At 45.0% G+C, this 12,764-nt stretch overlaps 1 protein-coding gene across 4 annotated transcripts in view; it reads left to right on the top strand.

Moving 5' to 3' along the window:
• PDZK1 (PDZ domain containing 1) overlaps nt 1–12,764 on the top strand; it is a 55,233-nt gene that overhangs the window by 31,108 nt on the left and 11,361 nt on the right. For 3 of the 4 annotated variants that reach the window (XM_012179902.5, XM_012179905.5, XM_004002409.5), the window contains exons 2-3: nt 10,436–10,647; nt 11,408–11,654. In XM_012179902.5, the coding sequence (XP_012035292.2) occupies nt 10,438–10,647; nt 11,408–11,654 (457 nt within the window). In that variant the 5' untranslated portion in view covers nt 10,436–10,437. The remainder of the gene's footprint in view (nt 1–10,435; nt 10,648–11,407; nt 11,655–12,764) is intronic. The other variant, XM_060413672.1, reaches the window with a different exon arrangement.

The following is a 12,764-nucleotide window of genomic DNA, read 5'->3' as shown; positions in this document are numbered from 1 at the left end:
AGGGAGCAGAAAGAATGCCCCCTTGCTAGTTTTTAGCAAGGTGTTTATGTCTGTTAGAAAGCTCTTAATCAGATAAGAGAGACACCTTAAGGCTGAGGGCGTTTCATCAGGCCCCTCTCCCACAATATGAGTTTTATCTCCTGGTCATAAAACGATTGATATGAATACTGGTTTGTTAAGCCATTATCAGCTCAAAGTTTGAGAAAAGAAAAAAAAAAAAAGTCTAAGCAGAACCATTTTGAAGAAAGGCAGATTCCAAAGCAAATACATAGTTTCATTAACATAGCTTAAGAAGAACATTTCCATAAGAAAAATGCATGGGTTAGCTCAAGGCAGAATCAGGTGTAGTCTATGCAGAATTAAAAGAAGCCTCTTTTACTTTTGTGTAGAGAAGGAAAAAAACTGCCACTTGCAGTTTATCTCCTCCTGCCGCTTGGGGACCTCTGGCCTTCCTACCTGTTACCCTCTCACATCCACAACAAAATGGTGTGTGAGTGACGTAGGCAGTAATTAGGGAGAGTCACAGGGACCTGGAGTGTCTCGTGGTCAGTGTACACCTGTGTTGTTGTACCTGTCCTGTCTGAGGCCATCTCTGTATGGAGAAATCTGAGAGGGCAGGATCGAAGACTTAGTACCACGTGTGGCTTAGTCCTCTCTAGTTCCTCCAGCTCTTTCACCTCTATTCTCAGGTAGAGGAGCGGGGGCAGGCTGCACGTGAGGAGGATTAGTACAACAGCCATCCCTCCTACCACCCGTGGAGCCCAGCTCTGCTCCTGTCCTTCCTCTGCTTATAAGCCTTGCTTGGTGCATGCCTGAGTGTGTGCTGAGTTGCTTCAGTTGTGTCCGACTCTTTGTGACCTTATGGACTGTAGCCCGCCAGGCTCCTCTGTCCATGGGATTCTCCAGGCAAGAATACCAGAGTGGGTTGCCATTCCCTCCTCCAGGGAATCTTTCTGACCCAGGGATTGAACCAGGCATCTCTGGCGACTCCTGCATTGGCAGGTGGATTCCTTACCATTAGCGCCACCATGGAAGCCCCTGGTTGGTCCCTGCTGACCACCAAACTAAGGCCAGATCCCTTGGACTGTTATTAGAGGCCTTTACAGCCTAACTTGTCACCCATGACAAAAGGATGTGTTGGCTGTCCTGTTGGCTGTTCTTCAGTCACTTTGGGTTTTAGCTCTTCTTTGACCATCCCCAAGAACTTTGCCACTTCCATGCCTGAGGTTCATACTACTCTTTGTGGCTAGAATATTCTTTTCCTGCCTCTGTCCTACTGAAGTCCTACCCATCTGTTGTCAACGTCTAAATCAAATCCTATGTAAATTGTGAAGCTTTCCTTAATTTGTCTCATGTTGTAGGTCTTATAGCATTTATACTCTGCTCATAGTGGTTGCTCATTCTGTACTAGAACTTTTCTTCACTCCTATTTAACTATAAAGTCCAGGAGGATAGAGGTGTTGTTTTACTTTATTCCTTCAACCACTTAACAGTGTTTTGCACATCAGTTCAGTTCAGTTCAGTCGCTCAGTCGTGTCCGACTCTTTGCAACCCCATGACCACAGCACACCAGGCCTCCTTGTCCATCACCAACTCCCAGAGTGCACCCAAACCCATGTCCATTGTGTCGGTGATGCCATCCAACCATCTCATCCTCTGTCGTCCCCTTCTCCTCCTGCCCTCAATCTTTCCTAGCATCAGGGTCTTTTCCAATGAGTCAGCTCTCCAAACAGGTAGCCAAAGTATTGGAGTTTCAGCTTCAACATCAGTCCCTCCAATGAATACCCAGGACAGATCTCCTTTCGGATGGACTGGTTGAATCTCCTTGCAGTCCAAGGGACTCTCAAGAGTCTTTCTTCTCCAGCACCACAGTTCAAAAGCATCAATTCTTTGGCGCTCAACTTTCTTCATAGTCCAACTCTCACACCCATACATGACTACTGGAAAAACCATAGCCTTGACTAGATGGACCTTTGTTGGCAAAGTAATGTCTCTGCTTGTTAATATGCTGTCTAGGTTGGTCATAGCTTTTCTTCCAAGGAGCAAGTGTCTTTTAATTTCATGGCTGCAATCACCATCCACAGTATGAGGCAAATATTTGTGGCTTGGACTTATGAAATCAGATTTGGGGCAGTATGTCTTCTTGATGTTCAGTAGAATTTTGAGGGATCTTTGTTCATGATCCCAAGCAAGTTGCATATGCTCCAGGATGCTGATTGGAGAATCTAGTTGTTTGGCCTCAGACAGGAGTGGAACTTGGGTTTCCACCCATTGGATGATGGAGGAAGAGAAATGGCCTCAACTCTTTTTTAAAAAATTATTTATTTTGTCTGTACTGGGTCTTTGTTGCTGCATGTGGGCTTTCTCTAGCTGAGGTGAGTGGGAGCTGTTCTTCACTGGGGTGCTCGGGTTTCTCACGGTGCTATCTTCTCTTGTCACAGCGCACAGGCTCTAAGGCAGGCAGGCTTCCGCAGTTGTGGCATCACAGCATGTGGAATCTTCCTGGACAAGGGGTTGAACCCCTGTCACCTGCATTGGCAGGCAGATTCTTAACTACTGAACCATCAGGGAAGTCCCAGCCTCAGCTCTTAAGGTGGTTAGGTTTAGGGGGGCTGGAAAGCGTCCCCTCAGACTTAATTCACAGAACAAAGAGCCTGTGGCAGCTATTAAAATTTGTTTTCATCTGCTGGATTCTGTTTGCCTGGGTCAGAACTAGCATGTGGTGGGAAGCAGAGGCACAGGCTTTAGGTTGCCACACACTCCTATGCTGCAGGTCAGGCGGAATCGTGGGCAGAGCGGGATCCTGAGAACCTCTCCTAACTAGGCTGCCACCTTGGTTTCTCAAGTTGAGTAAAGGTGAGCTCAAGGTAGCTGTTAATAGTTCACCCAGCCTTGACGTTCTTCTCTGACCCGTGAGGGTGTTATCCCAAGGCTGAAGGGGAGAGAAGGGGAGCTGGGAGCAGAAAGAGTGGTTTGGAGCATGAGCTTGTTAAACTTGCGGGGATTCTAAACATGCCCATGTTCCGGTTTCAGGCCTGGACTGAGCCAGTAGGTCTGAGGTGGGGCCTAACTGAGCATGTTTTTATAAGTCTCTGTTAGTGATTCTGAGGGCCAGCTAGGATTGAGATTAAATATGTTGAGGTGATTGTGAGGATTAATGAGATCATGTAGCATGCATGAATATAGCATGGTGAGTTTTAAACAGTAAAGTGATTTTAAACGGTCTATAGATTTATGCTAACCACTGAGTACATCTGTTCTGTCAGAGGAAACCAGCTGCTGCCTTTGGGCAGACAACTCCCAGGACTGAGGAGATGAATGAAGATCCTCTAATTCTTGCTGACCCAGGAGTTATCTTTTCCTTCCTTTCCTTCCTCAGAAAAATTTGCTCTTCCCCGACTTGTGTTTTATCTGATCTGTAGCAGTTTGGGGATTCTTTTTTTAAAACTTTTATTGGAGTATAGTTGATTTATAATGTCTTGTTTGTTTCAGGTGTATAGCAAAGTGAATCTTATATACTTGTATATATAATATACATATCTGTTCTTATATATATATACACATAAAGTATATAATATATCCATTCATTATTTTATATATATATAATATATCCATTCTTTTCCCATATAGGTTATTATAAAATATTGAGTGGAATTCCTTGTGCTATACAATAGGTCCTTATTAGTTATCTATTTTATGTAAATATATATATATATATATATATATATATATTTATATATAGTAGTGTGTATATGTCAATCCAAATCTCCTTATTCATCACTTTCCCTCACTTTCCTCCTTTGGTAACCAAAAGTTTGATTTCAAGATCTGTGGGTCTGTTTCTGTTTTCAGGATTCTTTCACACAATAATACCTGGAAACTAACAGGAGTTAGATAACTGCTTTAGAGCAGGAAGCAATTCGGAAAACCCTGTTTCCTTTGTTCTGGGAGGTGCTTTATGTTCTTGTCAGGTTCCCACTGATCTTGAGATGCTCAAATATTTCTCAGGAGACAAGGGATTTTGATAAACTAAGTACCTTTTAAATCCCCTCACTTCTAGTCCTCCCCTGCACTGAGTGGAAGTGGGGGCTCAGGAGCATTTACGCCCATGGTATTTTTTAACTGGGCCTTTCCACTTGCAGCAACTATCACGGAACGGAGGGCTTTCTGAGGCGCCAGTGACAAGGCAGCGGTGCTTCACTGCTGGGGATGCCGCTGACCTGGGGATCAGTTAAAGTGCAGTCTCACTCTTTTCACAAACTAGCCTTGCCGGGGGAAGTCCTGCAGGTTCCAGACGTAAACACACAAACTGGGGGGAAAATGAGGCTTCCTGCTAGCCTTGGCCAGCTAAGCTGAACCCTTCTGGTGGTCATGATCCTCTCAGGAGCAGCTCCTGCTCAGACTTGTGGCTCCAGCCGGCCCTGCCGGGAGGCTGGGTGTTCCCCTGGGACCAGGAATGGGCCCATGTTGATGGCTGCCTGGACCTGGGAGACCTTTGTCTGCCTTGGCCTTGGAAGAGTCTCCTGGGTCCTACCAGATACTTCTCTCCTGTGGAAAACCCCTTGGTGGCTTCAGTTCTTTCTCTGGCCACCTTCATAGGGCCTACCTGCCCTCCTCTGCTGTCATTACCTAGCCTTCCTAACTTCTAAGATGTACCTGCATTTTCTCCCTGACCAAGGACATATTATTCCCTTTCCTGGTAGCAATGATCTAATCCTTTTAGAAGGTGGGGTCTAAAGGTACAATTAATAATTAAGTTTGATTTAAAAAAATCTCTTTGGCTCTTACCTGGAGTCTTTCCTTCCTGCCAGCTGGCACTTTGTTCTCCTTCCCACAGACAAGCAACTTTGTTGCCAAGAATTGACTTTTCTCAGAGCTCAGAAATGGTTAGAGCTTTCTTTCATTTCCAGTGTTTTATTTTGGCTATTTAAACTGGGGAATAAAGCCGACTGAGGGTTTGATGGACTCCAGTTTCAGACGATTGCTCATATGATGTTGTAGAAATCCATGGGCCTTCACTAATTACATATCTATCTACCACAGGGCTCTGATTCCTGTATTCTCAGGAAGTGGAAGATGGGGGTGGGGGACTAAAGAAACAGGATCTTTTTTTTTTTGTTTTTTTAAAAATCATTACCTTTACTTGTTTTTAATTTTTAAAAATTGAAGTATAGTGATTTACACTATTCTGTTTCAGGTGTACAGCATACTGATTCAAAACTTTTATAGTCTATACTCCATTTAATGGAGTAGGAAATGGTAATCCACTAGCACTTCTTGCCTGGGGAATTCCACGGATGGAGGAGCCTGGCAGGCTACAGTCCATGGGGTCTCGAAGAGTCAGACAGGATTGAGCAACTGAGCATGTACATACTCCATTTAAAGTTATTATAAAATATTGGCTATATTTCATGTGCTGTACAATATATCCTTGTAGCTAATTTATTTTATACACAGTAGTTTGTATCTCTTAATCCCTGACCCCTGTCTTTTCCCTCCCCCTCTCCCTCCCACCACTGGTAACTACTAGTTTTTGTTCATATCTGTGAGTCCATTTTGTTTTGTTATATTCATTTTATTTTTTAGATTCCATATATAAGTGATAATATATAGAATTTGTCTTTCTCTGTCTGACTTATTTCACTAAGCATAGAACCCTCCAGGTCCAGCCGTGTTGTTGCAAAATTTCATTCTTTTTTGTGGCTAAGTAGTTTTCCATGGTATGTATGTACCACGTCTTCTTTATCCGTTCATCTGTCCATGGTCACTTGGGTTGCTTCTGTATCTTGGCTATTGTAAATAACAGTGCTACGAACATTGGGGTGTGTATCTTTTCAAATCAGTGTTCATTTTCTTTGCATATATACCCAGGAGTGGAACTGCTGGCTCATATGATAATTCTACTTTTAATTTTTTGAGGACTGTCTTCCATGCGCCCATTTACATTCCCACCAACAAGCGTATGAGGGTTCCCATTTCTCCACATATTCATCAACACTTGTTAGTTGTGGTCTTTTTGATGACAGCCATTCTGATGAATGTGAAGGGATATCTCACTGTGGTTTTGATTTGCAAGAAAAGGAGGAAAAAACAGGAAACAGTACTTTAAAAACTTTATTTCTTAATTAGGGGATAATTGCTTTATACTGTTGTGTTGGTTTCTGCCATACGTCAATGTGAATCAACCATAGGTATACATATATCCCTTCCCTCTTGAGTCTCCCTCTCACCCCCGACCCCATCCCACTCTTCTCGGTTGTCAGAGCACCGGGTTGAGCTCCCTGAATCATACAGCAAATTCCCGCTGGCTCTCTGCTTTACATATGGTAATGTATCTGTTTCAATGCTACCCTCTCAATTCACCCCACCCTCTCCCTCCCGCACTGTGGCTGCAGGTCTGTTCTCTAAGTCTGTGTCTCCATTGCTGCCCTACATATAGGCTCATTAGTACCGTTTTTCTAGATTCCATATATATGCATTAATATATGATATGTGAGGAAACAGCATTCTTGAATACAAAGGTCCTTCCTAGCTCAGCCCCAGGTTCCAGAGTCCCAGGCAGCCTCATCATGGAGCAGTGACAGTCTTGCTAAAGTGACGGATCCCAGCCCTGCCTTAGGGGCCAGTGGAACACCAGGGTGTGGACCGGACACACCAGGGCTGGACCTGTACCAGAGCCCAGTCCTCTTGACTCCTAGCTGAACCATCTCTACAAGATGGCAAAGGAGACAAATAGTGGCAGGGCTCTATGTAAGTCCAAGCTTTGGAGGTTTTGATTGGCTTTCTGCATTGATACAGTTGAAAGTGTTAAATATTTCATCAGTTTGAGGTGGGCACCAGCATTAATCCTTTAGTGGTTGAATTATGGGGAGGGCAAACAGAGTGAAAGGATGTAACCCGGGGCTTGGAGCAGTGGCTGTTTCCCCATCAATGTGGTAGCGTTTCTATCAGTATTTTTATCATTGTGAACTGGCTCTAATTCTCTGGGCTTCAACCATAGATGCTGAAAAGAAACTCTGATCTTGAACACCTGACCCTTCAAAGACATAAGTGCAGATCCGAGTAATTACTCTCTGTTTGAAACTTGAAACAAACAAACAAACAAAACAACTTGAGATTTTGCCCAGAAACGCATTTGTGTCCCCTTTTATTTCAGACTTTCAGGTCTCTATTGAGATATGGGAAAGCTTTGCTCTTCTCCTCTCCCCAAACACTAGACTGTCCTTCTGTCAAGCAGGTTTCACTTTCCATCCTTGAGAGAGTAGGATCCTGCGGTTGCTACTGCAGAGTGTGAGATGGCTGAATTTTAGGGGTGGGTACCTTAGAAATGTGTGGCTTCCCTGGTCGCTTAGTGGTAAAGAATCTGCTTGCAATGCAGGAGACTCTAGTTCGATCCCTGGGTTGGGAAGATCCCCTGGAGAAGGAAAAGGCAACCTACTCCAGTATTCTTGCCTGGGAAATCCCATGGACAGGGGAGCCTGGTGGGCTACAGTCCAGGGGGTTGCAAAGAGTTGGACACGATTTAATGACTAAACAACAATTTTATTACTTTTAAAAAATTAATTTAATTGGAGGCTAATTACTTTACAATATTGTGGTGGTTTTTGACATACATTCAATGAATCAGCCACGGGTGTACATGTGTTCCCCATCCTGACCTTCCCTCCCACCTCCCTCCCCATCCCATCCCTCAGGGTCATCCCAGTGCACCAGCCCTGAGCACCCTGTCTCATGCATGGAACCTGGACTGGTGATCTTTTTCACATATGATAATACACATGTTTCAATGCCATTCTCTCAAATCATCTCACCCTCGCCTCCTCCCACAGAGTCCAGAAGTCTGTTCTTTACATCTGTGTCTCTTTTGCTGTCTCTCATATAGGGCCATTGTTACCATCTCTCTAAATTCCATATATATGTGTTAATATACTGTATTGGTGTTTTTCTTTCTGACTTATTTCACTCTGTATAATAGGCTCCAGTTTCATCCACCTCATTAGAACTGAATCAAATGCATTCTTTTTAATAGTTGAGTAATATTCCATTGTGTATATGTACCACAGCTTTCTTATCCATTTTCCTGCATCTAGGTTGCTTCCATGTCCTGGCTATTGTAAACAGTGCTGTGATGAACACTGGGGCACATGTGTCTCTTTCAGTTCTGGTTTCCTCAGTGTGTACACCCAGCAGTGGGACTGCTGGGTCGTATGGCGTCTATTTCCAGTTTTTTAAGGAATCTCCACACTGTTCTCCATACTGGCTGTACTAGTTTGCATTCCCACCAACACTGTAAGAGGGTTCCCTTTTCTCTGCACCCTCTCCAGCACTTATTGTTTAAAAAAACAACTTTAGAAATGAGCATTCATATGTTGGTCATAAACAGCCTCATCTCTTGATGAAAATATCTCATCTAATGGTCTTTATTTTGAATAATTATAAGGACATGTTTAGAATTTTGTAGGATATGGATGAAGTTTCTCTATTAATTACCTCCAAATTTCAGAGGGATTTTCTTTCTTTTCCTTCAAGAGTTTGCAGGCCTAGGAAATTGAGAGCTGATAGGAATCTAGGAGTAAGTTTGGACATAGATGTGGATTCAAGTTGGAAAATGGAATTGATGCTTGTGGGATAGATGATCAGCAGAAAGAGAAACCAAAGGTCAGAGTGAGAGGAACCACACACAGACGCCTGCGTGTGAGAAGCCCCACTCTGGTGCTGCCCTCTTCTCCCCTAACTCCCTACTTCCCCCCTTTCCTCCCAAAGCAGTATCTTCCTGGTGGCTGGTCCTGATACGGTAGAGCAGCTAACACTCTCCCAAGTGTGGGTGGCAACCTTGGTGATTGTGTCTTCACTTTTTTCTGCCCTTGGTCCTCAGTGGGGTGAGCTCAGCCTTACGTTTGGGCCCTTGTAAGACATTACTTGAAACACTGTTTCTTGTTTCCTTGGCTGCTTAGTCATCCACGCCCCTGGTGGCTTGTCTCCCAGACTCTGCAGAGACCAAGTGAGGTAGCCAAGGGGTCAGGCCATGGGAGGCTTTCTGCCCGACGTGTCCTGTGTGTCTCTGTGGGCATGGAGGTCAGAGATGGCCACCTGGAAACGCCATGCGTGGCTTCCAGGGAGCCTGGAGCGCTTTGTTGTCTCTCCTTCACCGCCCCCCACCCCCACCCATGCCCTGTGCAGTCTTCGGCTCCTGTCCTTCCAGGAGAGATGGATGGTTTATTCTGAGCTACTGGTGGGGAGCTGTGAGGAGGGGAACATGAGGGTTTGCCCGGCAGGCAGTTAGCCCAGCAGAGTCTAGCCTCTGCTTTACACACACCAGCAGTTCTGGCCTCTGTTCTCAATCTCCTATGGAAAAAAAACTGCTTCTACCAGGAGCGGTTGGGGACCCCTGGAAGGAAACTTTGTGTTCATTTCTGCTGTACAGCAAAGTGATTCACGTATACATATTTTTCATATTCTTTTCCTTTATAGTTTATCACAGGATAGTGAATATAGCTTCCTGTGCCTGGCAGGAATGTTACACTTAATGACTGGGCTCCAAGCTTTTACACTTTCCCTTTCCTCATCCTGTGGCCCAGGACCTCGATCCTACATGGAGTGAAAGAAGTAGCAGGATGGGTGGAAAAGGAAGGGGCTTCAGGAGGGATAAACCTGACCTGGCAGTGGGGGCCCTCTCTGTGGGGAAATCCTTACTCCTCTCTGACTAGAACTCCACGGTCCTGGAAACCACTTTGCTGTTTCCAATGCGTCATGTCAGCTCTAAGGTCTGACTTCTCTGATTTTTAATTGCTTGAGGTCTTCCTTATCTTGTCCCATCTCACCACTCTGACTAATTCAGGTCTTGGAAAAGTCATTTCTCTAGGAAGCAGTACTTTATTCTTCTCACCCCATTCCTTGCTCCCAAGACTCTTATGTTCTCCCTTATCACTCTGTTCTTCCCTAGTAGATCATTCCCCACGTTTCTGTAAAAACATGTTCTCCCTGACACAAGAGGAAAAGTATAGATCTGTCTTGTCCACAGATTTATCTTCAATGCCTTGAACTTGGCAAGCTCTTCAGATATCTAAATGAAAGTAGACTTGGATTTTCTTAAAAATTTTAGGTAATATATTTGGAACTAATTTCTTTTGGTCATGGGACAAAAGGGAATTTGGTTTTGGAACTACTGAAATTGAAGCATCTGTGTCCAGTACCTAGCTGAATACATGGGTCTGAAACTCAAGTGACAGGTCATCTTTGGGGAGGAATAGATTTGGAAATCACTAGCACGTCCTGGAAGTTGACCTCCCCTACTCCAAATGTTCTCCAAATGTTGCTACCTGAACAGCTGGGAGCTGGTGTGATTAGAAGAAAAGATGTGTAGGAGATGGAGTACAGATTTCTCACCCCAGTTAGACTCTTTCTCGAGGATTCACCCATTTGGTTTCCATCACAGAAATGGCCTCCACCTTCAACCCCCGAGAATGTAAGCTAACCAAACAGGAAGGGAAAAGCTATGGCTTCTTCCTGCGAATTGAGAAGGACACTGATGGCCACCTGGTCCGGGTGATTGAGAAGGGTAGCCCAGCAGAGAAGGCGGGTCTCCAGGATGGAGACAGAGTTCTTAGGATTAATGGTGTCTTCGTGGATAAGGAAGAGCATATGCAGGTAAGTGGGACATTTGGAGCTCTTCGAGGATCTCTTTAGCCCCTGTATCTCTGATTATTTTAGCTCTGGGTGTCAGTGGAGCTCTCGTGGCTGCCACTGGTAGGGCAGGACACCTGTACAGCTATACTCTGCCAGCTAATCAACTCTCCTGTGATCAACCAAGAACCGTAAAAGTTAGTCCTGGGTTTGAATAGTGTCAGGTCTAATGTGCATTGCATGTTTGCTATGTGAGCGGGACTATACTAGGCAATTTCATATTCATTATTTTGTTAAATCCTTGGCACAACCCATGAGGTACCATTTCACAGTCGAGGAAGTGGAAGCTCAGACACCTTAGCTTGCTAATGTGTTCACACAGTGAACATATGGGAGTGTCTGACCTCACCCCGATTCTATCTGCCTCTAAGTGGGTGCTCCTTTCACTGTACTGTGCAGTCTCCGTAGACTCAGGAGGACCTGCTGTACTTCGGGGCAGCATTCATCCCGGGAGAAGACCTGTCCTAGTAAAAGTTCCCTGGGCTGGGCTTGGGCTGCACTCTATAGAGTCCAGTGGTGCTAAAGACCCAGCCTAATTTGTCCCTGGATCTTGGTGGGGCCCAGGTGGAGACGGCTGGGGGATGATCTGCTGACTACTTGGATGTCAGGGGTCAGTTGATAGAATCTGCAGAGTCAGATGGTGAGCACTGCTCTCTCACCCACAACCCCGTTGGTTGATAGAGGGTTATTGGTTAAAGTTAATCTTTTTCTTTCTTCCTCTTAGGTTGTGGATCTGGTCAGAAAGAGTGGGAATTCAGTGACTTTACTGGTTCTGGATGGGGATTCCTACGAGAAAGCCGTGAAAAAGCAAGTAGACTTGAAAGCGTTGGGTCAAAGTCAGGAGTCGAGTTTGAACGATAAGAAGCCACCCTCTGTGATGAACGGAGGAGCACAGATGTGGACGCAGCCACGGCTCTGCTACCTAGTGAAGGAGGGGGGGAGCTATGGCTTCTCTCTGAAAACTGTCCAAGGTGAGCTTGAAGGTGGGGCAGGGACAAGCAGCTTTCTGGAAGAGAGAGATTGGTATCTGTTAATGACTTTGTTGACGAACTGTCAATTGCTACGGAGATTCAACAGCAGCCTCTCTCCCCTGGCCCTTCCTTTGTACAGCTCTGCAAAGAGGGATCAGGATGGTGGGCAACAGCACTGTGGGCGCTCCCATCTGCCTGTGCTTGTTAAGCTGAGTCCTCAAGGCCAGAGGGTTAGAGGGTTGATGCTTCTCTGGGGGTAAAGATGGAGGAGAGAATGGAGAATAAGAGGCAAGAAAAAGGAGGTTCTCCATGAGCTACTTTTGAATTAGAATGATATCTCTTTTCATCTCTGAGTGTCCAGGTGGTCACTTATTCAAAAAATCCTTGAGCATTTATTTATGTTATCAGCTGCTGTTAAGAGTTGCCACAGGCACGGCCAAGATCCCCACCCTCCTGTGGCATCAAGGTAGTACCCTCAGCTGTGGCTATGCTTTGAGATGTCTCCCTGACCTCTAGCTGAGAGGTACAGTGATTTGAGAAACCCCAACCATCAGAAAGTACTAGATTCTGTTCCTAGAATTTCAGAGTTGCAGGCTGACCCATGAACAGTTGCCTGTGGTTTTTTGGATTTCACTGGGATTGAGGTTGGAACCATAGCTGGTCAGGGTTTTGGTTCCACCTCTAACGTTTCTCCTTCCCTGTTCTTTCTGTACTAGAAAGGCACTGGTGGTGGGTCATAATTTGCTTAAGTGATAAAGAGCTTCCTAGGTGGCTCTATTGGTAAAGAATCTCCCTGTCACTGCAGGAGACGTAAGAGATGCATGTTTGATCCCTGGGGCAGGAAGATCCTCTGGAGAAGGAAATGGCAACCCACTCCAGTATTCTTGCCTGGAGAATTCCATGGACAGAGGAGACTGGTGGGCTATATACAGTCCATGGGGTTGCAAAGAGTCGGACACGACTGAGCAACTAAGGCTTGGCTTGGAAAGAGCAGACCAATACTACACATGGTTTCTAAGGCTTATTTAACCTATTAGCAAGAGAAATAAACTAGCTATGAGATATCTCTTGAGTTTGCCAGTTGTTAAAACACAGTGATATAGGTGGTCA

This window comes from Ovis aries, chromosome 1 (assembly GCF_016772045.2).
Source record: "Ovis aries strain OAR_USU_Benz2616 breed Rambouillet chromosome 1, ARS-UI_Ramb_v3.0, whole genome shotgun sequence".
NCBI classification, from domain to species: Eukaryota; Metazoa; Chordata; class Mammalia; order Artiodactyla; family Bovidae; genus Ovis; species Ovis aries.
The sequence above is the reverse complement of the archived record's forward strand: the minus strand, read 5'-3'. Positions and strand labels throughout refer to the sequence as shown.